The sequence below is a fragment of the Argentina silus genome (genome assembly GCF_951799395.1).
Source record: "Argentina silus genome assembly, chromosome: 20".
Taxonomy (NCBI): Eukaryota; Metazoa; Chordata; class Actinopteri; order Argentiniformes; family Argentinidae; genus Argentina; species Argentina silus.
This window is the reverse complement of record NC_139674.1, coordinates 11,400,150-11,426,283: the sequence shown is the minus strand read 5'-3', so window position 1 is coordinate 11,426,283 and position 26,134 is coordinate 11,400,150. Positions and strand designations below refer to the sequence as shown.

General features: G+C 48.2%; 1 protein-coding gene across 2 annotated transcripts in view; it reads right to left on the bottom strand.

Moving 5' to 3' along the window:
* Positions 1-3,318: 3,318 nt before the first annotated feature.
* Positions 3,319-26,134, bottom strand: part of ahcyl2b (adenosylhomocysteinase like 2b) — a gene marked incomplete at both ends in the record, with an annotated part of 35,515 nt that continues 12,699 nt past the window's right edge. The window contains 16 exons of one of the 2 annotated variants that reach the window (XM_083691932.1): positions 3,319-3,887; positions 4,134-4,254; positions 6,594-6,672; positions 6,916-6,984; positions 7,995-8,093; positions 8,668-8,762; positions 9,514-9,584; positions 9,846-9,934; positions 10,035-10,098; positions 10,405-10,521; positions 10,827-10,933; positions 11,109-11,203; positions 11,373-11,475; positions 11,597-11,697; positions 11,845-11,988; positions 13,388-13,496. In XM_083691932.1, coding sequence (XP_083548058.1) covers positions 3,881-3,887; positions 4,134-4,254; positions 6,594-6,672; positions 6,916-6,984; positions 7,995-8,093; positions 8,668-8,762; positions 9,514-9,584; positions 9,846-9,934; positions 10,035-10,098; positions 10,405-10,521; positions 10,827-10,933; positions 11,109-11,203; positions 11,373-11,475; positions 11,597-11,697; positions 11,845-11,988; positions 13,388-13,496 — 1,470 coding nt within the window. Of the gene's footprint in view, positions 3,888-4,129; positions 4,255-6,593; positions 6,673-6,915; positions 6,985-7,994; positions 8,094-8,667; positions 8,763-9,513; positions 9,585-9,845; positions 9,935-10,034; positions 10,099-10,404; positions 10,522-10,826; positions 10,934-11,108; positions 11,204-11,372; positions 11,476-11,596; positions 11,698-11,844; positions 11,989-13,387; positions 13,497-26,134 lie in introns of those variants that run through there. The other variant, XM_083691933.1, reaches the window with a different exon arrangement.

The window sequence follows — 26,134 nt, the reverse complement described above, 5'->3', positions numbered from 1 at the left end:
GCAGCAGCAGCTGCTCTGAACTGCTCTCTCTGTCTACGAACACTCCATGGAGGACAGTCAGGAGTCAAGCCACTGTCACCACACTCCAATTATATCCACATGAAGGAGCGGACCACTGCCCCCAGAATAGTCTGATTTAAGGACATGATAATGGAACGCCTATCATATCAAACCCTAAAAATAGAACCACTGATACAAAATGAGAGACATTTTTCCTCATCCGTCCTCAACTCCAGGTCCAGCTTCACATGGCGAACGTCCTCTCTCATTCTGACAGTGTCCTTACCGATGTCTCTGACAGTGTCCTTACCGATGTCTCTGACAGTGTCCTTACCGATGTCTCTGACAGTGTCCTTACCGATGTCTCTGACAGTGTCCTTACCGATGTCTCTGACAGTGTCCTTACCGATGTCTCTGACAGTGTCCTTACCGATGTCTCTGACAGTGTCCTTACCGATGTCTCTGACAGTGTCCTTACCGATGTCTCTGACAGTGTCCTTACCGATGTCTCTGACAGTGTCCTTACCGATGTCTCTGACAGTGTCCTTACCGATGTCTCTGACAGTGTCCTTACCGATGTCTCTGACAGTGTCCTTACCGATGTCTCTGACAGTGTCCTTACCGATGTCTCTGACAGTGTCCTTACCGATGTCTCTGACAGTGTCCTTACCGATGTCTCTGACAGTGTCCTTACCGATGTCTCTGACAGTGTCCTTACCGATGTCTCTGACAGTGTCCTTACCGATGTCTCTGACAGTGTCCTTACCGATGTCTCTGACAGTGTCCTTACCGATGTCTCTCTGTCTTACTTCATACCAGCAGGCCCGTCCTCTCATCCATCACAATGTGTCTGGAAACAACCGCATCAAGGCCTGTGGAAATCATCATGATGTTCTCTCTCTCCCTCTCTCACACACACACACACACACACTCTGACTGACAAAGCTCTCATCTCTGGTTCAGTTGTTTATACATTCCTTTCCAGAACAATCCATCTCAAACTGTATAAATCCTGTTTTGTCTTCATTTTAATGTGTTCTTGAGGAGAGCAAGTTAAACACCGGAGGAACAAATAGCACAAAAGGTACGGTTGATAGAATTTTTTTACATTTTTATTCTTTAAGATTACAGATGTGTATTATTGCTCATCTACCATTATCACTTGCAATATTTAAACATTGTTTTTTAGACAACTTAAACAAACAGAATTTTCCATTTGTACTGAGGATTTACAACAATAAATACAGGAGTTGATCTGCGTTTTCGTTCCTATACTTTTGAGTTCATTAAACCGTACGAGATGCTGGTGTCAACCCCACCCATGTGATGTTGCTCTATAGGACCCACGACTGCATCCCCAAAACTCACAGGCTTTGATCCTGAGACCACTGCATTGAAGCAACCACGTCCTACAACACAACCCTAATACACTCACTCTCTTACACACACACGTACACTCACACACACTCACACACACTCTTTCTTACACTCACACACACTCTCTTGCACACACATACATACACACACAGACACACACACAGAAAAAAGGAACAGAAAAACTTAAGACAATGGATATAACACAGATCATCAAACTGTTCGAATAACAGATGAGATATCATCAGGACAAAGATCATTCTAGTGTAGGAGTAGACATACAGGTATGGATGGGTCACACAGACACACGGTGCCACTTCCACGGGTGCGGAGGCGGGGGCAGAAATGCACAAATGGTAGCTCAAGACTAAAGAGGGTGAACAAGGATGAACAAGGTGACATTTTAGGAGGCATGGGTGTACACTTAGAAAAAGAAAATATGTTCTAACTACTGTACAGTAGGCTAGAATCAACATGCGGTTCTTCAGCTTGTCCATTTAACAGAACCTTACTGAGGCACCCTTTATTGGTGTCATATAGAACCTAAAAAGGGTTCCTTAAAGGGTTCTCCTACAGGGTCAAGCTCAAGAACCCAGAGTGCATGTTGTTTTTAAGTTGATTCTATGCAATGCAAATAAAGCTGGTGTCTCCCTACTGGCTAGAAGGGAATCTTGGTTCAGGTGTAGTCAATAGCAGCTGGGATACTGTCAGAATTTAATCTAGACCAACCAACGAGGAGAGTATTAATTGATTTAGCGTACCAGAAGTTTGGCCCTCTTTAACAGAAAAAAACAACTCACCGCGAACAAACTACACCAAATCTGGATTTTAAAAAAGGTGAATATTCCCTTTTGTGAATAAATACATACAAATCGCATAGATGAGTGAACGAATGTCTGTTGTGATGTTTTTTGGAACATGATGAAAATGAAGGTCCCCGATTAATTACAACAAGCGTATGTATGTATGACTGATCCAGTAAATCAAGCTAGCCTCGCTGTCGACCAATCGGAATCAAGCCCCGGACAACTGCAGTGTGTACCAATTAGTTGGTGTTTTATAAGGACATAATTCTTTACAGCAACACATTACTGACCTGGCCGAGGAAAATAGTACCAGACTGTCTGTACATTTGGTATATCTCACTGAAATAGTCTTTGTGTCACAGTATTCAAGATGAGAGTTTCCAGTACAGTACATTTATTACACTTAGCATATCATATATGATTTAATTGCTTATCTTTATAATGACATATGTTGATTTTTCAAAGGTAAAGATATTAGACGGTGGAGGAAAAAGATAGAAAAATCTTAAATTCTATATAAATATCTAAATATATACCCCTTGTAATGATCTCACAAACTGCCATGCTTCTTCTAATACAGTATAATGCTTGAAAAAGGAAAAAAAAACTAAAACAGCTTCAGACATCATGGATGCCCTTGAAGCTCTTGCTGGCTGAATACCAGACTACAACACTGGCGTCATGTGAGCAGTTGGAAGCTGAGAAACACATGCTAGGTTCCTTATATGCACACTAGCATACTACTTAGGTGGGAGTAGCCACGGTAACGGGCATGCATTCTAAGCAGTATGCCAGTGAATACCGGAACGTAGCCACAGAGCTCAGAGGCTGAGTTGCAGGCAGCTGAGATGATGGGTTCACTGTGTTTGAGTGACAGGCGAAAGGGGGCGGTCCCGTCCAATCAAAGAGAAGGGCCGGCCCCTGCGTCTGTCACCGTCCAGTTAAATTGAACTAAACCACACTTTTGAATCGAGGGAATAATAAGAGAAAGCATTAAAAAAAAAAAATTTACTTAAAAACAACAGACAATAAAGAAAGAATCTCAATCAAACAATCAAATTAAAGACATATGATTGGACCCAGTGAACAAGCCCCCCCCACCCCACCCCCCTTTCCCCCCCCCTCATCTAAACCCCATAATATCTCTGAAAAACAAAAATCACAAGTAGAAAAGAAAGACAAATCGGACAGAAACGCGTCCATCACTTAATCTTCAGAGGTCATCATCATCATTCACACACATTTTTTTTGTAAGTTTTTCATTTTCTTCTTTTTTTTTTTCATCAATAGTTTCATCATAGATAAACAATAAAAGATCAGGTAATGGATTACAACGGAGTACGGACTGACTGACGGACACACGGGTAGCTGGAGAGTAGAAGACGGACATGGTGGTGAGAATCTCCCGGGAGACGTTGCTAGGGAGCGCGAATGGCAGGAGCAGCTCAAAAAGGGTTAGTTACGTTATTCTAGCGTAAATAAATAAACACTGCCAAAAGCGCGGGTAAGCCACGCCCCCTCGCTCTGATGAGTTTGCCCAAGAGCCCCTCCCCTTTCTGGTAAAAAGCAGGTGTGCGACACTTCCGTCCTCCCTCTTCCTTCCTTCCTCCCTCCTCTTCTTCTTCTTCTTCCTCCTCCTCCTATGAGTATCTGTGCGATTCGTATGGAGTATTGGTACTTCTTCATCCCCTTCTCTCGGTTTAATACCTTAGGAAAAGAAAAGACAAATGTAGGGATGCCATTACACTTCCTGTTCAGTAACTTGATACACGTCAAATGATCGAGGGTGAGTTTTACTGAAAGCTGTGCAGTGCCAAGATAAATCTTTTGTCCGAAGCCTAGAATGGACTTGAATGGACAGTATTCTTTGGGGAAACTCAGCGCAGGTTATGTTTGAGAGGGGTGATGGTTTACCTGTAGTAGTATATAAATAAAGTGTATTATTATTATTACCTGTAGTAGTTTGGCTTGAAGGGGCCGTTCTTGTTCAAGCCCAGGTATTTGGCCTGTTCTTCACTCAGCTCAGTCAGGTGGGCATCGAACGTAGGTAGGTGGAGGCTGGCGACGTACTCATCTGAAATGATGAACAGATACAAGAATGAGGGAGGGAGAGAAAGTTGAGAGAGAGAGGAGGGGGGGGGAGTGAGACAGAATGAAAGGGAGGGGAGTGAAAGGGAGACTTAAGAGGAAGAAAGAGAGAGAGACGGAGAATGACAGCGGGGGACAGGGGGAACAAGGGGAGGGAAAGAGTTGAAGGGAGGGAGGGAGGAAGAGGGACAGCTAGACAAGTGACTCTGGCTGAGAGCTTCCTCATCCCAGCTGGTCTGGCTGCTCCTCATCTGGTACAGGACGACATGACAACGTCAACACAACGTCTCATCTTCAACCAGACCCCGTGACTATCAAAACAGCTCATCTCTCATCATTAAAACTCAGACTAAACACGCCAAAACTACCATTTACAACACGCCCCTAAACTACCGCCGTTAAATCCCGTCTTTCCAACCGCACTCATATCCCTCCCTCCTTCGTCCAAGGGTTCAGTTTCCCCAAAAGCTTCGTCGCTTTAGTAGAACTTAATTTCCCAAGAGAGTAATAACTGTCAAATCAATGTTTTGCAGGTCAACCCTCTACGAAAGGTGTTAAATGAAGAACCTGGTACGGAGCGGGGAAGGAGTACTTCAGCTTCCAAGCTTTTGGGGCAACTCACTACTGGTCTATAAAACTGGGATGACAGAGACACAGTCCCACACAGACGCTCCAGAGAGTCGGAGTTGCTTAGTTATTCATGTGATTGTTTATGAGGGAGGAGCTGAGCACACAGCGGAGACTGGGGCTGCTTCTACCCCCCACACTCCTTTCTCTTTTCCACCCTTTTCTCTCTCTCTGAGTGCCCCACCTTCTCTCTCCCTCTTCCACTTTCTCTCCCTCTCTCTCTCTCCCCCCCCTCCTCCTCCACCCCCCCCCCCCCTCTTTCCTGTCCCCCACCCTCTCTCCTCTGCCCCACCCCACCCCCCACCTCTCTCTCTCCACCCAGTGGATGGTGCAGCGAGCAGGCGACTCTGACAGGGTGACCTACATTCAGCTGTCTCTGCCAGTCTGCCTCTTAGGCCCTGCAGAGGAGAGGAGAACGTACGGCTGGGGTCCCGGCTACACTGTCAGGGCGCACACATGCGCACACACACACACACACACACAAACATACACGCTTACACATACACTCACTGAACACTTTATTAGGAACACTATGCTAATACTGGGTAGCGCCTCCCTGTGCTCTCAAAACAACCTCAATTCTTTGTGGCATTGATTCCACAAGATGTTGGAAACATTCCTTTGAGATTCTGGTCCATGATGACATGAGTGCATCTCGCAATTCCTGCAGATTTTTCAGGTGCACTTTCAAGCTGTGAATCTCCCGTTCTACCACATCCCAAAGGTGGTATATCTATTGGTTTCAGATCCGGTGACTAGGAAGGCCACTGAAGAACACTGAACTCATTGTCGTGTTCATGAAGCCAGTTTGAGACGACTTTTGCTTTGTGACATGGTGCATTATCATGCTGGAAGTAGCCATTAGAAGATGGGTAAATTGTGGCCATGAAGGGATGCACATGGTCAGCAACAATACTCAAATAGGCTGTGGCATTCAAGCGATGATTGACTGGTGTTAACGGGCCCAAAGTGTGCCAAGAAAACATTCCCCACACCATTACACCACCTCCACCATGAGAAGGTGTACAGGTGTTCATAATAAAGTGCTCAGTGAGTGGACATGCAAGCACACACACACACACACTCTCAATAGGATGCGTTCTGCTGTGAATGATTTGCGGCCTGGGGGAAGCATCTCCGTGCTGCAGACGAGACTTGACTGGCACGGGTCAATAGAAAGAGACACTCTGAAACACTCACACACTCTGAATCTGCTACTAGGTCATTACACAGACAATCATCATCATCATCATCGGGGAGGTGTCGGGGTGAGACAACAGTAGAGAGCTGCTTCTCTACCTCTACAAGTCTCTCTCTTCTCCATCTCTACCCATCCACTTCCATCTAAAAATATATATCCGCGATATCCGCCCTCTATTTCTCTACGCGTCTCCTCTGCGGTCTCCCTCTCTTTCTTTCTCTCCCCCCCCTCTCCTCCTTCACCTCATCCTCTCATGTTTGCTGGTTCTGTCAGAGGCTCAGTCTGGTTAGACACGGTTCAGAGGAGCAGACGGGTGCCGTCGGGTTGGTGTTGGCTGGGGGGGGGGTGGGACGGGGGGGACGGGGGGATGAGAACAGAGGGCATGAGGAGGAGGGAGGGAAGAGGGGATGAGGAGGAGGGAGGGAAGGGGGATGAGAACAGAGGGCTGAGAAGGAGGGAGGGAAGAGGGGATGAGAACAGAGGGCTGAGGATCTTACCCATCTTCTTGGGCAGCAGGTAGACGTCCTGTTTGTAACGTCCTTCTGGGGCGTTGTATAGCTCTATCAGAGCCAGGGCCTGAGGACGGACACACACACACACACACGGCAAGGCTCAATCACCATGACAACGCCAAGGCAAACCTCATTACATAAGAAGCCTGAGGTTAGCACCACATCCCCACCTCTACAGTTATTAGAGTGAGACACACTTTTTTTTTTTTTTTTTTAATCAGATATGAGTGAGCATGCTTGTTCTTTCTAGTCCGGTATCTAGGCTACCAGGTGACTGCCTGTTGTGTGGTCTGGTCTAGAACGCTACCTGGGTGGTGGCGGTGATGGACAGGACGAAGGTGGGCACCGTGGAACAGCTGAGGTTCAGCAGGCGGCCCTGGGGAGGGAGAGACAGACAGACAAGAGTAGTGAGCCCAACTTTCCAGGACCAGCCCATTTCAACAAATCAAAAACACACAAGTAGGACATGACCGAAATAGACGATTAGGGAAAACGCTTTATGGTTTTATCCGGAGACCTGGCGTCTCTCCCTGACCTGAACTGCACAGCAGTGCACCACCAAACAAAGAGAGGCAGCGTGACTGTGTCTCCGGGCTCAGAGGAGCCCAACCGACCTGTCCTAGATCTCACCAGGCCAAACTCTCCTAGGTGACAACGCAAAAGCCCGCAGTGAGATCATCTCACGCAGCTGCGGCACATTGCTGGGGGAAAATGAAGAATGAGGAATCGAAGCAACCTATGAGCTTAGGTTTAACCCTTCGTTTCAATTCTCCATTTGGTGTGAGTGAGTGACAATGGAGTGTGTTGTGTTATGGTCACTGGGTGGAACGGAGAGGCGTCACACACACGCACACTTCCCTGTTCTCATCACCCGCTCTGCAGTAGTCCGACGACAGGGGAGGCTGGCGGGAGGTAGAAATCGGAGGACGGGGCTCATTGTAATGCATGGAAACGGAACGTGGGCCGGTTTCGACACCGTTCCTCATTCTGTTTCCATGCGTTACAATGAGCCCCGTCCTCCGATTTCTACCCCCACCAGCCTCCGCTGGCTGACTGCATACGGATGAGATCTGAGCTCTGAGGACGACACAAAAGCACTTCTCTTTACTGTGTGGAAGGACTCTGAGAGGAGAGGGAAGTGAGAGTCACAGGAGAGAAGAGAGTGGTGAGAAGGGAGGGGAGAGAGAGAGAGAGGGGGAGAGAGAGAGGGAGAGAGAGGGAGAGAGAGAGAGAGAGAGAGAGAGACAGGAGAGGGAAGGGATATTCTACTCCCAGATTCAATCTGAGGGAGTTCAAACAGAAGGTCTGTTTCACAGTGATCTCATTCTGTCATAGTCTGCAGTGTGTGTGTGTGGGGGGGGGGGGGGGGGGGGGGGATTCTCTCACCTCAGCCAGCAGGACTATCCTCTTGCCGTCAGGCCAGATGACATGGTCCACTTGTGACCTCACTCTCTCCCAGGTCAGCTCTGGAGTCCGCAGGCTCGCCTACAACAACAACAACAACAACCCCGTCACCATGACGACAATGGTCACCCAACATCAGCCGCAACCCAGCCCACGGACAGAAAGACACCTTCAGTCCGGCTGTCTCTGTCACGATAACACACCCACACCAATACACACACACACCAATACACACACGCACACAAAGTGTCCAAAAGATCGTTAGTGCTTCACTGCATTAAGAACAGGGTGTACCTTAGTTTTTGTTAGTTCCTATTTTGCCTCGTCTTGGCTCAGAGCTGCTTCACTCAGGTCTGCTCCTCCCACACGCGCACGCACACACACCACACACACAGCTAAGTTCTGCTTTGCTTCAGGCACTTCAAATCGCTCAGCGCCATCGCAAACACACCTGCAGAATCTTATCTATGCAGAACCTTATCTATGCAGAACCTAACCTTATCTATGCAGAACCTAACCTTATCTATGCAGTGTAAAAACAACAGCCTCCCTCCCGCCTGTGACTGATATCAGCTCTGCCGTATCAAGGGCATCGATAGAAACGTCCCTGCTGTTTCCTCCACTAACGTCTGCCCGTCTGGGACGTGACACTCACCACATCGATCTCGGTGTTGGAGTGGCCCATGTTGCAGACGATACAGCCGTTCTTCATGCGGTCCAGGTATTCCCTCACCACCACGTTCTTATTGCCTGCAGCGGAGAGCGGATGGGGAACAGCGGGAACACACCGTCAGTGGTTAGACCCAGACCGTGCTACGCCCAGACAGACACTCATCACGTCTACGAGATAGATTGAGCGTACGGTCCATCATCAGAGATGTCCCCCTTGATACGGTTTAGCAGAGAGAGAGAGAGAGAGAGAGAAATGCTGCCCGTAATACCTGGCGAAAGCTGTCAAACTGCTGTGGGGGAGATTATTATTATTGTATATTTGCGACATTAACTCAGAGGATCTGTGATGTAGATCCACTCATCACCTCATTCCATTCCCCTTACGTACTTTGGAAGAGTGTTAAATCGAAACATGTAATAGTTTGTGTGTGTGTGTGTGTGTGTGTGTGTGTGTGTGTGTGTGTGTGTACGCACATGAGCAGATTGGAGTGATTAACGCCGTCTTTCATTCGTTTTCAATTAGCGTTCCCCTGAAGATGAGCAGCTGCCTGCGTTCTGCTCGTCAACACAGGTAATTAACGGGGGAGTGATGTGGTCTCTGCTGCAGTTAACTCTTCACTGGTCTGACCCACAACTGGAGCAGCCACGGCTGCTGGCTATTGACACCCAGATGACGCCTGGAGAGTCTGGCTCCTGGGGGTGTGAGGGTGTGTGTGTGTGTGTGTGTCATACACGTAATGTGTGTGTGCGGCGTGGCGTTTACGTAATGTGTGTGTGCGGCGTGGCGTTTACGTAATGTGTGTGTGTGTGTGTGTGCGCTCCACTCTACCTGTACAGGTGATGACAATGTCCACTTGTCTGATGACTTCATTCAGCTTCACCAGTCTGAAGCCATCCATGCTGCAGAGGGACACAGACAAACGGTAGTTCAACACCTTATTTTACCATAACACCTTACTATACCATAACACCTTACTATACCCTACTATGACCACACGTGGGGGAGGCGAGGAGCCAAGAGGAGGAAGACACCTAAGATTACTGAGATACATCCCATGTTCCCATGTTCCTCTCCCTGCTGTGTGATAGGCTAATACACTGACTCCCTGACAGCCGATTGGCTGCCAGCTTGACTGGCCATCGTCTGATTGGTTGACCTACCAGGCCTGCAGGGCACAGATGGGGTCGATCTCTGTGACGTAGACGATGGAGCCCATGGCCTTCAGGGCAGCACAGCAGCCCTTCCCCACCTGAGTGGACACATTCACCGTAATCATGAGCACACAGCCCCCTCTGGTGGCCAACTCTGGTCGTTACATTTGAGTCTATTAAAGCCTGTGTAAGACTGACCTCTCCGTATCCACACACCACCACCTGCTTCCCCCCAAACATCACGTCAGTGGTCCTCTTCAGACTGAGGGGAGACAGCAGACAGACAGGGGAGTTACAACAACATCATCCTTTCATCAGTCATGAAAACAAGACCATGCCATCCATAACAGTCTTCAAAAAGAGGGGTATGAACACTACATTGAACAAGATGGGATAATAATATTAATAATGATGATGTGGTAAGCATTACAACAACAGACTCTGCCTATGTACAACTTTGTCATGACTGTGAAAAGATGCTTTTTCTTATTTACTCCAGTTAAAGGACTACAGTGCATCAGAACACTTGTTTTCTGTGTTTCTTGTGTTGAGAGGTGAGCAGTCCTACCCGTCCAGGATGGACTCTCTGCAGCAGTACAGGTTGTCAAACTTCTGCTTGGTGACTGAGTCGTTGACGTTCATGGCGGGAACACACAGCTTCCCCGCCTTGGACAGCTGGTACAACCTGAACACACACAGGGGTCAAGGGTTAGAGTTTATGACAGGGTCGAGAGGAGGGCAACATCAGGAGGAGGTCATCACTGACTTGTACTCTATATGTAGTACCATATATTCCACATTTTACACACCCGGTTCACTCAAGCCTATTCATTACGAAACTAGTGCCGTCAAACCAGAAATGCCCCACTATGGCCACTAGATGGCGACGCGACCACAGAGATGGACTACTCATAGTCTGTCCGCTTCTAAACAGGAGGGCATCGCAGGGCAGCTTGCTGTTGAGCCAGTAGCACCGTGAAGGAGACCCACCTGTGCACCCCTGTGACGCTCTCCTCTACGATGCCCTTGATCTTCTTGAACATGTTGGGGTATTTCTTATATATCCAGTGGGTCAGATCTCCGCCGTCATCCAGGATCTGGAACACGGACAGACGGTTATTCATTTGAAGGTCTATTAATATATGTATTGACGTACTGTCTTATCTTGTTGACACAGTGTCCGTTTTGTGAGGGTGATTTGAATGATTATAAAAGAGGCAGATGGTGGGATTGTGTGTGTGTGTGTGTGTGTGGCTGGGTGAGTTGATGTACCATGTTGGGCTGCCAGCCCTCCAGGTTCACACAGCGGTCGATGCACCACCAGAAATCGTCCTCAGATTCCCCCTTCCACGCAAACACAGAGAACCCTGAGAGAGAGAGAGAGAGAGAGAGAGAGAGAGAGAGAGAGAGACTCCGTAAGCACAGCCAATCACAGAGGGATGAAACAGTAAGTCAGGAGGGGGAGAGGGGCTCAGACAGCCTATAGGGTCATGACAGGGAGGGGTCAGCCCCCCCCCCTCGCCCACACACACTCACCTCCCTCTGCCAGAGCAGCTGCCACCTCGTTCTGAGTGGAGTAGATGTTACATGCGGCCCACCTGCACTGAGCCCCCAGGGCTGACAGGGTCTCCATCAGCACCTACACACACACACACACGGTTTAGTCAGGAGACTAATGAAATGAATATGCTTACAGCTGTCTCAAGGCAGGTGTCAATTAGTATGCGTGGGTGTTTTGTGTGTGTGTGTGTTGTACTCACAGCGGTCTGGGCGGTGATGTGGGTGCAGCCCACCACCTTGGCCCCGGCCAGGGGCTTCTCTCCCTGGGCTCTCTTCCTCAGGGCCATCAGGGCTGGCATCTCTGGACGGATGAAAACACACAACGGCTTCCTGGTCAGACTACACCAATGACTTGACACTGACCAGTTGAACAACTCACTTTAAAAAGGCCAATCTCCACACACACAGACAGACACAGACACACAGAGACAACCCTACCCTACTGTACCTTGCTCGGCGATCTCGATCTCCCTGCGTCCGAAGTCGGCCTGCTTGATGTTCTTGATGCAGAAGTCTCCGTTGCCCTTGGTGTTCTTCTGCTGCTTGTCACGTGGGGACGTCTCATCGTCAGAGCTGTCTGTATAAGAGGCCGCTGCAGGGGAGAGGGCAGCCAGAGGTTAGACCACACACACACACACACACACACACACACACACACACACACACGACACACAGATGTCCACACTGCCATTTCCAATCATATGTAGTATTATAGTGCAATACATCTGACTGTTGATGATTCAGAGTGAGCGAGAAAGAGAGATCATGGGAGGAGGGGGGGGGGGGGGAGTCAGGAGGCCGTATGCTGGCTGTTTCTGTGGGAAGAACGACAGGAATGAGAGGAGAGGGCTGAGGAATGAGGGGATTAAAGGACAGGACATCAGGAGAGAGAAAGAGAGGGGGGGGGTGAGGGGTGAGTGGGTACAGTAGGAGAAAGACGCGTGTGTGTGTGTGTGTGCTGGAGACTGTGTGACAGAGATTAGGGGCAGCCTGGTACGCTAAAGACCATTCAAATTAGGGATGTGAATTCTTTCACAGGGAGAGGCAGGGAGGAGGCACACAGACAGGGACCGCCAGGCCTTTGTTTTGGGAACAGTATCATATCATATCTCTCTCACACACACACACAGTCAGTCTTGATTATCTCTGCTAGTTGTACAGCTGGCATGTGTCCTCTTGGTGACCTTGTGACATCAGTGATCTCTGCTCTGTTTGGAGAAAAAAAAACCTCTGGATAAATGTGTTCTTCCTTGGACTGATGGCTGATCTCACATGACAGGGATGGTGTGAGCTGTGTAGTGGACATCTTTCTGTCACCGACCTGAGATAGATTAAATGACGTGGGGAAGGAAGGAAGGAAGGGAGGGAAGGAAGGAAGGAAGGAGGGAGGGAGGGAAGGAAGGAGCCATTTTGAAGCATTGGTGCCCCCTCAATAGCCAGTATTGTGAAGGGCCTCTACATTTTTTTACCATGATCACCTCCGCCTCCTCCCTAACCCACACCCATTCCAGTCCCTCAGTGGGAACAGTCTCTCCTCTCACACACACCCTCCACCCCCCCCACCCCCCCGCCCAGTATTAATCCTCTTACACTGGCCTGTCTGCCATACTGATCTCACACTTTCATAAGAACATGACTCTCTGTGTGTGTGTGTGTGGGTTTCACTTTTCACCTGAAACCCAGCTACTCTCCCAGGGTCAGAGAGAGCTGTGAGAGCCTCTATGGCCAGTATCTGTTCTAATCTAAATCCAGGTATCCCTTACAGGCAGCATTCCTGAGCCCTACTCTAACCACCCCAGTAAAGACTCTTACTGTGTTAGATGATACTGTACACCTGAGTTATAATTAGAGGTCTTCTGGTAAGAGGTGTGTGTGAGAGATTCCTATATATATATATATATGTGTGTGTGTGTGAGATCCCTGTATATATATGTGTGTGTGTGAGAGAGATGCCTGTATATGTGTGTGTGTGTGTGGTGTCGTGCCAGTACCTGAGCTGTAGCTGTCTGTGGAGGACTGGGAGATGGAGCGGGACAGGGAGCGCCGGCCGATCTTGGTGGGACGTTTGTTGAACTCCTGCTTCTGGTCCGCAAACTGGATCTGCAACAGAGAAGACGGACATGAGACATCCTGTCCTGTCCAAGCGGACACGGGGACACTAACAAGGCAAGGTCACGTCCTAAATCAGCCCCTTACCCACTCACACTCAGTACAATGACGTTCTTACTCGCAACCTCCTCTTCGATAACATTTACCTCACATCTTTTACATTTAGCAGACACCTTTATCCAAAGCGACTAACAACAAATACATTTGTCTAAGTAAGTGAATCATCTATCCATCCATCAATCATCATAAGAAAAACAAATCTATAGAAGGAGGAAGAATTACTTTTAAAAAAAATGTATATTATAGGACAGAAACTGTCCAGGGGGGTAGTGGGGATGAAGACCAGGGGATGGGACAGTCAAGATGTGGCCTGAAGAGATGGGTCTTCAGTCTACGGCGGAAGATAGGTAGTGACTCTGCAGTCCTGACTGCAGTGGGAAGCTCGTTCCACCACCTGGGCGCCAGGACAGTGAAAAGCCATGAGTAGCGCGACTGCTGCATCCATGTAGAGGCGGTGGTGCCAGGCGTCCAGCTGAGGTGGAAGAGCGGAGTGATTAGGCGGGGGTTTGGGGGCTGACCATTGCTTGCAAGTAGGGAGGGGCTGTTCCCTTTGCTGCCCAGTAGGCGAGCACCAGGGTCTTGAATCTGATGCGAGCTGCTCCCGGGAGCCAGTTAAGGGTGCGAAGGAGTGGAGTGACATGGGAGAATTTTGGGAGATTGAACATCAGATGGGCGGCAGCATTCTGGATGAGCTGCAGAGGTCTGATGGCGGAGGGATGGAGCCCGGCCAAGAGTGCGGTGCAGTAATCAAGGCGGGAGAACCCAAGTGTCTGGACCAAAACTTGTGCTGCTTCTGTGGTGAGGAATTGACGTATCCATCTGATGTTGTAGAGGAAGAATCTACAGGAGCGTGCTGTCGCTGTGATGTTCGCCGCACGGGATAAGTGGTTGTCAAGGATCCAGGGGGAAAAAGCTGATAAACCAGAGACCGAATGTAGCGCAGTGGGTTTGGGAGGAGTGGTAGCAGTGTTGGCAAGAGGTAGAGAGAAAGAGATGCTCATGTCATCAACCTTCTTTTCAAAGTAGGTGACAGTCATCGGCAGACAGGGAGGAGGGAGGAGGGGGAGGAGGTTGGTTGAGGAGTGAGGAAAATGTGGAGAACATTTCCCTTGGGTCAGAGGCAGAGGATTGAATTTTGGAATGGTAGTAAGAAGCTTTAGCACACAATGCAGTAGTAACACAATAATACTAATACCTCATTATTAATCTACCGTTAATATTTATTGATGGATTACTTATTTGCTGCCATAAAACCCAGACAGCAAGGACACTACCTTAATGGAACAGAGTCATAAAAACAGCCACACAGTGTGAATAATTGGACTGTGATAAAAACGTCAAAAACGACGTCCTTTAATCAGTGACCTAGCGAATGGTGGTGTTGTTTAATGGTTACATAACACCCCGCCCCCCAAAACAAAATCTGGTCGAAATCATTCCAAAATCCAAGTGTGTCATCGAGCCAAGAGAGCGAGATTTCACACAGAGGAATGTGTGACAGAATGTTGATTAAAAAAAAAAAAAAAAAAGAAAAGCATTTGAGAGTTGTGAACTGAAAGCTTCCAATTCTGTTCACTTCCCTGGCGAGCCCCTGGCCCACAACAAGTGACGTTACCATCCGTCTGCTCGTTTGACAATCTCGAACCAAAAGGAATGCGAGTGCCCAGGCCTACATTAAAACAAAACATGAACACAAACGGCCTTGGAGAGAACAGCTCCACCGCGCCTCACGACCGTGGTCATCCTGACCTAAAACCAAACCACCGAGACACACACAGGAATGACGCACACCGGGGACGGGCCAATCACTGTCTGTCAGTCAGTCTGCTAGCCTAGCCCTGACACAGGATACGCAGGATACAGGACGCTGTGACTGGACCGTGAGACTGACTCACTCGCTCGCTCAGACTCCCAGCCTGCCGTCTCCGGCTTGTGTGTCCTTTTTGACTCATGCTGAGTGTGATAAAGATGAAGCCGTGTGTCATTGTATTGCACAACCACCGTCATGCTGCAGCGTTGAGTCATGGAGTCTGGCATGTAGCGAGACATGATGATGACGATGATGATGACTAAGGTAAGAATCGTGACGTTGTGCTTTTCGGTTGGTTCCTTGCCACAATACCTCACAGGGAAAAGTTATGGCTTTGCAATATTCAGGTAGGCCGTAGGCTGACATTATACAAGTTGAAACACATACTGTAAGGGATATTAAACAGACACAGACACACACACACACACACACACACACACACGCACGCACATGCACAGCTAGGCTTATGTTGTCGTATGGCTTCCCCCCTCAATACCCACAGGGACTATGGCTGTTATTACACGTATGCCTTCTACAGGTATTCTGGTAGCTCATAAAAAGGACGTTGCTGCTGCCTGGAAGGACGGGTCATCTGACCCCATCCATCCCAGCCTATAGGCTAACCCCCATACCCGAAGCCCCCGCCCGCTACTGTCCACCAGACAAGCGGCTTTTAAAATCCTGCTTTCAAACCGACGCTTCCTCTCACACTCCATTCCTCACAAACGCACAGTTCAGTCCTCAGTTTAACAACAGCCTACCGAGGCACGCATCAGCGAAACACATCAGCTACAGCAGGGAAGCTCCAGTCAGTCAGACAACATACACATCCTATAGTGTATAAGAGTAGACTACTACTACCACCATTATTATCCACCCCCCCGCCCCCCCTCCTCCCCTTACCTTCCTAATACTAGGTTCACCGGCTTCAACATCCTTCTTCTTCTTCAACATGACCACAGTGTGTGTGTGTGTGTGTGTGTGTGTGTGTGTGTGTGTGTGTGTGTGAGTGTGAGTGTGGAAAGAGAAGTTTGCCGGTTGAGGCTCTGCCCGTTTATAACGTCTCTCCACGTTACTCTGATCCGGTCCAAACTGGTGTGACTGTGAGTGGACCAGCCACCGTGTGCCTTCAGACACACACAATGAAGACTTGTTTCCCTCTTTAGTACTTTTTTTTCTCTCCCCCTCTCTTCACACTGTTCACTCGTTTAATTGTTAATTGTTCACATGGCCTGGACTCGGGATCTCCTATCACGGCCAACGGTGGCCCCGGATGACCAGAGGTCAAAGGTCTGCTCCTCCATTCCTTGTGTCTTTGCCTCCAGCCTGGCCTCTTTCTCTCTCTCTTAACTCATTGGAGGAGAATCTCTGGAGGGGGGGAGAAGAGGAAGAGAGAGACAGAACTAGGAAGGAATCAAGTAGACGCTATTTGAGATGGATGTCATGGTGGTTTGGGGGGGGGGGGGGGGGGGGTTAGGGCTGGTAAGATGGTAAGGTGTGTGTGTGTGTGTGTGTGTGTGTGGGGGGGGGGGTAGCTAAGTGGTAAGAGGGGCTTTAGGGCTGTTTTGGGGGGCAGTTTTCAGGGGCAGATTAGGACTGTAAGGCTGTCCCAGCTCAGAGCTCAGGACAGTGGGTCCTGCCAGAGAAGGATCCTAGCTACAGCACAACTGCTGGGCCACTGGACAATAGCTGCTTTATGCTCACTAGTCAGATTACAAGAGCCCTGTTTTAGGAACACAGGGGGTGGGTGTGTGTGTGTGTGTGTGTGTGTGTGTGTGTGTGTGTTCGTTCAACAGACCTACAAAAGACTCTTACTACCAAGGGGGCATCACGTTTTTTGAAGATTTTTTGTTGAACCAACAGGTGATCTACACAGGTCCTTCGATTCACATCATATCTGACAAAGGCATGCCTGCCCTGGACTTGCCCGGAGAGGAACTTGATAGTGACAAAGACAGAGGGAGATCAGGTCATCAGAAAGCTTCCAGGAGATCACATAACAAACCCAGGTTCTGGTTCCATTTCTATTTCTTGTACCTTTCCACAGCAAGTCACATCTGTTTGTTGTTGTTTGAAGTGAAGTGACCAGATGACCAGGGCTCACAGAGGGACACGGAGGGGAAGCAGATCCGTGCCTCCCCATGACAGCTCATTGTGTGTGTGTGTGTGTGTGTTTACAGGGTGTGTGTCTTGTGTCATGTTGTGTGACATGGGTTGCCTGGACATGTGTCTCTTGATGTTAGGTGTGTCCTGAGCCCACCCCACTGCACGGACCAACACACACACACACAAAATACTGTGGGTGTGAGCGGTTGTCTCTGCGGGCAGAGTGGAGGTCAGGAGTAAACAGGGCATTAATCCAGACTCAATCAAGGATTTGGGTGCTATCACACTAACACTCACACAGCTCCCACAAAACACTCACACACTCTAGGAGAACACAGTTGGCTATCTAGAAAGGCCAGTACCAGTAAGCCTCTAGTAGTATATAAGACCACACGTAGTACAGATATGATCCATCCATTCAACGAATAAAATAACTAAATTCAACGGATCGATGAATGAACAGCTGCGACTCTCATGACTTTGAATGAATGAATTCCACAGTGTTGTGAATGGTAACATCGACCGCACTATAGGATGAGCTCTGGATGTTATTAATGAGATCTGAGGAGGATTTATGGTTGAATGAACACAACTCTAAAAGCCTCTTGTTTCTCAGAGCGACTGGACCAGCCGATATGCTGCCCAGAGGGACACTCACATGTTTAAAGCTCATGGCATGACAGAGAGAGAGAGAGAGGGGGGGGGGCGGAGAGGGGAATAGAGAGAGAGAGAGAGAAAAATGGCAGCTTATATAACCGCGGACCAACAGCCTGCTAACAGAGTAAGCTGTTGCTCTCCAGTACGTAGCCTTCAGCCCCAACACTGGGATTATAGGAGAACGTTAGCCTAGCATCCGCCGCGTGCCGTGACAAATGAACAAAGCCCTTCATATTTATAAAACAATACTTTTCCTGAGGAAAAGGAAAAGGCCATTGATCATTAGTTGTTTGGACAGAACAGTAGAGGATATTGACTGTAAGCTTATGAAGGCCATTTATAATGTCATGATAAATGTGTTGCGAATTATTGAACTGTTGAACTAATCAGTCACCGCTGATCCATAGCCCATGCAGCTCTAACAGGTTTCTTAGAAAAGCCCATTTCAGTGTCTGGTTAATCAATTTCTATTTTCACTCGCAATATTCAGTCCAATGAAAATAGGCTGAAGATCAGATTAGGGTCAATGGGGTCTTCAACACCAGTTCAGAGTTGTCCCAGTGTGGAGGACTCTTTGGCTGGGTCCCACCCTTGACATTGAGGCCCTGCCAACACACACACACACACACACACACACACACACAGTATGTTCAGTGATTATGTGGCTAATGAGACATGAATAATATATGCTAACTCAACATTGCCAAGCAGAACACACCGACACCTAAGCCCAACACCTCAGACTCGGTGCGTGCGTGTGTGTGTGTGCGTGTGTGTGTGTGTGTGCCAATAGGTCTAGTTAAACTGAAGAGGAATGACATCCGTGCCAGCCACCCATAGGGGCACACCCATAGGCCCAGAGCGGCCGACCGCGGTGCCACATTTAGACTGGCGCGGCGGGGCAGAGTGAAAATGGGAAGACTGAACTGGTGCCAAGTGCTGTTTAAAGCCCAGAGGAAGCCCACTTACCTGCAGTGGCAGTGTAAACTCACTAGGTGGCAGTGTGTTAGCAGCAGGGTAAGCCTAGCTCGACAGACAGACCCCCCAGAGGTGAGGTCACTCTGGCTTGACCCCCCCTTGTTATTACATTCGAGTGGAATTATGACTGTTATCATTCTGTCGTGTAATTATTATTGTAAGAGCTGGGAGTGTAGCCTGCTGTACTTGTAATCTGTCTGTTATTGGACCTCACCTAGAGTCGGGAGGTTGGCAGATTACACACACACACAGGACACACACACACAGGACACACACACACAGGACACACACACACAGGACACACACACACAGGACACACATGACACACACACACATACAGGACACACACAGGACACACACACACACAGGATACACACACACGACACACAGTGGATGCGTAACAAGGCAAGCACAGTTCAGCTTTGTAGTGGGCATTAGGGTTAAGTTGCAGAGCAGAGCACGCCAACCACCTTTGGGGGTCTGAACAAGGGCTAACAGGCTAACGAAAACAGAGGGGACATCAAACAGGCGCGCACCGACCCACCGGGCTGGGGCTGCGCTCAGAGCAGAGCGCCGGGAACAACAAACAAGCCCAGATGTGATGGAGTCAAATGTGATGAGATGTGATATGAGTGGAATGGACAGAGACCAGCGTGGGCCGAGGGGTTGAACTGAGACTATGAAAACAGACAGGCAGGAAGGAAGGGAGGGAGGGAGTCTATAGGCCACAGGGGACCAGGACAGGCCTGGGGGTACAGGGCCTAGCACAGGGGCTGGAGGAGGACTGGTTGTACATGGGAGAGGGAGAGGGAGGGAGGGGGTGGAGATAGAGAGAAAGGGGGAGAGGGCGAGCAATACAAAAAATAAAAGAACAGAGTGAGAGTTTAGGACAAGAGGGAGAGCAAAAGAGGGGGAGGGTGAGAGTGGTGAGAATTAAAAAATAATTAAAAGGGGGAGAGGGAGAGTGAGGACAAGAGCTGACAGGCCTTGCTCTGAGTGGTTGTCAGATCACTCACACACACACAGCACGGCTCATAGGACTAGCCTGGGAGAGCGAGTCTCAGACCATCAGAACATGACAGCATATTATCAACTGGATCAAACCAGTATAGATTAGATACAGACTACAAATCCTCAAAGGCAAAAAAGGAAGACAGACAGACAGACAGTGAGACACCCCTTAATGAATGTGATCAAATGGACTTACAGCACTACCCTGACAGACTTCCCTGATGCCTAATGCATCTCAAATGACGGATGGGTCCACTTCAGCCTCAAACTCAAGCAAAATTCTTAACTTCTTAAGCCGGACGGGCCCAAATTTAAAGCTTTAAATTCATTACTTTATCTCCTTGTCATGTGTAGCATGTTATTCTGAACTATGATCTAAACATATCCACTTCAAGGCGTTTCCTATGAAATGGCATCCTGCTTTTGTATCTGATCGGCATATTTCTAATGTGAGCAGGTTGGTTAGGGTCTGGTTTTTAGGTGGAAATTAGTCAAACAGGGCTTTCAGCAGAAGAGGTTTTAGGAGCTTGTGTTTCATCTGGAGGAGCGGATATCAGGGATGAACTGATGTTCTAGCAGAGAAGAGAGAAAGGAGGGAGAAAGACGGGGGAGGGAGGGGGCTTTTCATTATGTCACAGCAGAGCTTGTCAACCCAAGGTTGAGAGAGAGAGAGAGAGAGAGAGAGAGAGAATTCCCGAGAATAATTTAATGAGCGATGACAAGCATATCCTTCCGGCCACATGAACACGACATCTTTAAGAGCCATACCGTCCCATAGCCTAGATATCACTGCATGTGTCTGTACCTCCGTCGCCCACAACCACCAGCACCATCTCCTCTCCCCATCCAGCCGGCGGTCGTGAGAGAGAGTATCTAGAGAACGTCCGGAGATTGTCGGCTATGTACTGTATTAAAGGAAGGAAAATGTCTGAGCCGGCCAGCACAGTATGGTTGGTGTCAGCCCAGTGGTGTGTAAAGCCTACAGTGTGTTAGGCTGAAGGCCCCCGGGCGGCCTGGACCACCTGCTGGTGTACAGAGTGCTCTGGCCTCTCTCCTCACCCTGGTCCTCCTTCCTAGGGCCACCAGACCAGAGACTCTCCTCATGGTGTCGTCTACTCTTCAGGCCACACAGCCACAGTGACAACTTACTTATTTATTTTATCTTCTTCTTCTTCTTCTTCTTCACTCCACAGAACTTACTTCTTCTCTCCACTTCTCTCAACACAGCCACCTCCTCATTCAGACAGCACCACCACAACAGACCAGGTACAGGTACCGAGACAGAAGCACACACACACACACAGTACACACACACACAGAGTAGAGATGATGACAAGGACATGACGGTGTGTTTGGTTGCAGTAGAATAGGAGTGTGTGTAACGTGTTGCTCTGACAGGACAGAGTGTGTATCAGACTATTGTACCAGGAGGCCTGGGAACAAGGCTGAGACGGAGCAGGGTGGGGACCCCGACTCTGCAGAGGAGACAGGAGACGGTGCCAAATGTAGTCAGTGGCAACCAGGGATGAAGGCTAGTGGTCGAACAAAAAGATGGGTAAACACTGGAGAAAATTACGAAAAGCAAAACGCCAAATGTGCTTATCTTCTGAAAAAGGGGGGTCAACGCTATTTACCCCCCCCCCCCCCAAAAAAAAAGAGACGGAAAAAGGCAGTTTACGTGCGTTTCCCCTCGACTACATCACTGATACCAACAAAGTGCAGTGAATCCCCCTTGGGCTTTTCTTCTTTAATGGGGTGCAAAAGACCACTGAGGACAGAGCACTCCGGGCTGCAACTACTGAAACATTCCATTGAAACCAATAGGACATAAAAGATCAGTTATGAAGGGACAGAGGAGCCTGTGACGTCACCTTGTAACACTACAGGCTCTAAATAATAGCTAGCTAGCCCATATTAAATGTATTTTACTAATATGGCAAACTGTATGGCCAATTCCTCTCACCATACCATGTTGCCAAATATCACCTAAAACAGAGGGGGAAAATTCCAGGGATTCTTAAATCAGTTAGCTAGTGACTTCAGCGCCAAGGTTTGAGGTGGTTAGGTTTTCCACTGGTGAAGTCTTTTGAGGAGACGGTGGGAACATTCAGACACAAACTGTCTCTCTCTCTTCTCACACACACACACACACACACACACACACCCCCACGCCATCACACACACACACACACACCCCTCCTGTCTCTCACACTGTTAGTATACAGGCCAATCCAAAGGGCTCCAGTGGAAAGTCACAGAGATGACTTGGATGCCGCTGTCTGTTGGATGGCAGCACACGCAGGCCAGCCGGGGACAGGACACAGGCTCTGGGCCATGCCAACTAGAACAGCCTGCCAGCCAACCAGCCAGCACCTCCTTATCCACTCAGAGAGTTCACAGACCAGCCAGTTACCGCGGGGGAACATTGTGCCTTTGTGCGGTCCAGGGACGATACGGTGGAGGAGTGTGTGTGTGTGTGTGTGTGTGTGTGTGTGTGTGTGTGTGTGAGAGAGAACGAGTCTGTGTAGTTTAAGATGATCCTTGCATGTGATGCTTGGATGCTCTGTTTTCTGAAACCTTGAAGTGTACTGAGACCCATCCAGAGCAGGCACAGTGTGTGTGTGTGTGTGTGTGAGGTGTGTGTGCGCACTCATACCTGTATACAATGGGACATGGAGACCCATTGCCATTGGTCATGGAGTTGCACTTTCTTTTCTCACCCAGCACTAAGAAATCTGATCCAACTACTCTAATAGATCATTGGTTTAGAAAATATGTCTCGGTTTTCTTTCTAGATCTATGGGAGTTAAGATCCTACACACAGCATTACACCTTGCTGTGTCCAATAGAGATGTTCTATTCTTGGCCAGCATCCGATAGAGATGTTCTATACTAGGCCAGCATCCAATGTGTGTCCTATTGGGCATGGGGGTGACTTGACAGCTCATTCTCAGTCTCACAAAAGGAAGCGTGTAATGCTGTGTGAGCTCTGTGGTGGGTGTAAACTCTCTGAGAGGCACGGATGATTAGAGAGGAGAGACTCCCAACACCCTCCTCACAGGGCACACTGAGGACCATCTTGGGTAAGCTGAGGACACCCTGGTATGAGTGTGAGTGTGTGTGTGTTTCCTTCTCATCGTATCCATCTCAAACTAGCTTAGCATCTCCTTACTGCCCCAGGCTGCTTCATACTGGTTAACTCCACCGCTAATGTATGCCACAACATGCCAGAAATATACCTATTAACAACTGCTAAGCTCCTGACTGAACCCGCCCCCCCACACCCACCCCCATCTGAAATGCCACATCGCCATCAGACGCAATGACAGGATATGGGTGGGCTGAGAGAGCTGACCCCCTGCTTCTATTTGAAGACCACTCAGGAAAGTTCAAGGCCGTTCATCATCAATCGCAACCCCCCACTTTAGTAAAGCTGATGAGGGTTGTCAGGGTGCACTTACTGCACACTACGGTATGTCTGTCTGTCAACGGAGGTTGAGCTGTTGCAGGCCAATCAAGTTATTCCTGGATCAAGTGTCAAATAATCCCGTAAGGGATGAGTTACATAAGGCTGTGTGACATAAGAAAATATGCAGTTACTAATTCTTTCTATAATTCATCCATTTATACCGAGTGTCTAGACTATGAGCACTGATTGCTTCTAGAACCTTCAAGCATTCTAGAACGCCCAGAAACCTGTTCAGACCAGACCGTCCAGTCTCGTCAACAAGGCTCATTCCGGAATCTTCCAACTTCTTCCCCCTGGGGGACAAAAGCCAATCATTGTCTAGAGAGCTGTGAGAAACTGTATATTTGTCTCCATGCCGCTGAATCCCACGTAAGATCTGCACAACAGGAAGAGTCTGACAAGTCTTTCATGAATGACGCACTGACACGACACCTCTGCTTGACGACGTAGGTTCTTACGCTGCCTTCTGTTTCTGAAAGATGCCTTTTATTCAAAAGGGTTTGAATAGGAGACGGGAGGAAGCTGGGACACACGTGGACAACCCACGCCGCAGATGAAAATATACACTGTATTTTTACCCTTCAATAAGAGGGTTAAAAGGCCTATACCTGTACTCAGCTTCTGGACTTGAGCTGATGCGTTGGTGATGTCACACCTGAGTTCACGATGGCCTGTACAGGAGCAACGTGGCTCAGAACCAGCTGCATTCTTCCAGAGAGCCTCACCATCTCAGCAATGTTAGGATTACACTGTGCCTCATGGCATGTTCTAATGACAAAGCCTGTTCTACTGTGCTTGTCAGAGAGGACTAGGGAATCTCACACAAACACAACACATATAGCCGTCATTATCTGTCATCAGTCATCCTGACACCTTCTACAACATTATAACGCCCTTACCACCACCATCAGACTTCCTGGACTTGCAGTAGAGCTTTATACACACACACACACAAAGCATTGTGTCTTCTTTTAACTCTAAACTCCAACAGAAAATGAAATCAAACAATTACTATGAGGTCAAAGTAGAGATCAGCCTTAATTCAGTGGTTTTCTTTTTCAGATTGGGTTCACCATTTAGAAAGTACAACATTTTTTAAACATACTCCCCATTTCAGGGATCCAAAAGCATTGGAAACAATCATATGATGACCAAATGAAGTATGCACGATTGTCGTGGTCGACAATCCTTTGCATGCAATAACTGCCTGAAGTCTGCGACCCATTGGGTATACTCTGGTGATGCTCTGCCAGGCCTGTACTGCAGCAATCTTCCATTGTTGTTTGTTTTAAGGTCTTTTGCCAAAAATCAAAATCATGCAATGAAATGCATGTTCTTGTAATTGGATTTAAATCTGAAGACTGACTTGGCCAGTCAAGAACTTTGACCTGAAAACCTTCTTAGTTGCTATGTCAGTATGTTTTGCGTCATTGTCTTAGTGTATGATGAATCGCCAAAGAAGGCATTTGCTTGTACAAGAGAGACAAGATGTTTCTGTACACTTCAGAATACATTCTGCTGCTGCAGTTAGCAGTAACATCATCAATTAAGACAAGTTAGCCAATTCTTGTGGCAGCTATATATGCCCATGTTTCCAGGGTTCACAGATGAGTGAGTATGCTGTAAATCTTGGCCAGATCCTTTTTTCTCCAAACAATCCTCTTACCATCACTCTGGTACATGATAATATTTGTCTTATCTGTCCACACGACTGTTTTCCAGACCTCTGCAAGCTTCTTAGGTACTTTAGCAAACAGTTACCTGACCAGCTTTTTTGGAGGTTCAAAGTGCTAGTGGTTTGCACCTTGCAGTGAAGTCTCTGTAGTTCGGCTAATGACATATTCTGTGGATGGTAGTCTCTGACACATTCACGCCTCCCTCCTGGAGTGTGTTCCTGATCTGTGGGACAGTTGTTTTGGGCTTTTTCTTAATTATGATGTTCATCATCCTGTGTGAGTGTTGTAATTTGGTGCACACAAACAGCATCAAATAAAAGCAGAATAGTAACTTTAACTGCATAGTACTTGTTTGATTTCAAGTGTCGCGTAAAAAGAAGAAAACATGCTTTACTAATCCATTACTTACGCAGGGCACTGCATACATATATACATACACACACAATATATATATATATATATATACATATATACATACACACACAATATATATATATATATATATATATATATATATATATGGAGGATTGTTCCCCTGGTTGTCACAGACACTTGGCTGTCAACAGGAAGGATGTGTTCCCCCCGGGAGGGGGGCTGCAGGCTGGGTATTTACTTCCTCCTCCCTCAGACTCCCTTCTGAGGGAACCTGGCTGCTCTCACAGGCAAACAGGAGCTGGCTAGGAACACATCGTCCAACCAGGGAGAGACAGACGCTGCTGCCTTGGCTGTTTACTCAGACACAAACCTCTAACTCAGGTCACCTTCATTCATTTCACATGCTGGTGACGGCTCTGTCAACAGCGCCGGGCGGTGAAAACATAGAGATTTATGGTTGTGTTCCATGGGTTCAGCTTGATAATGG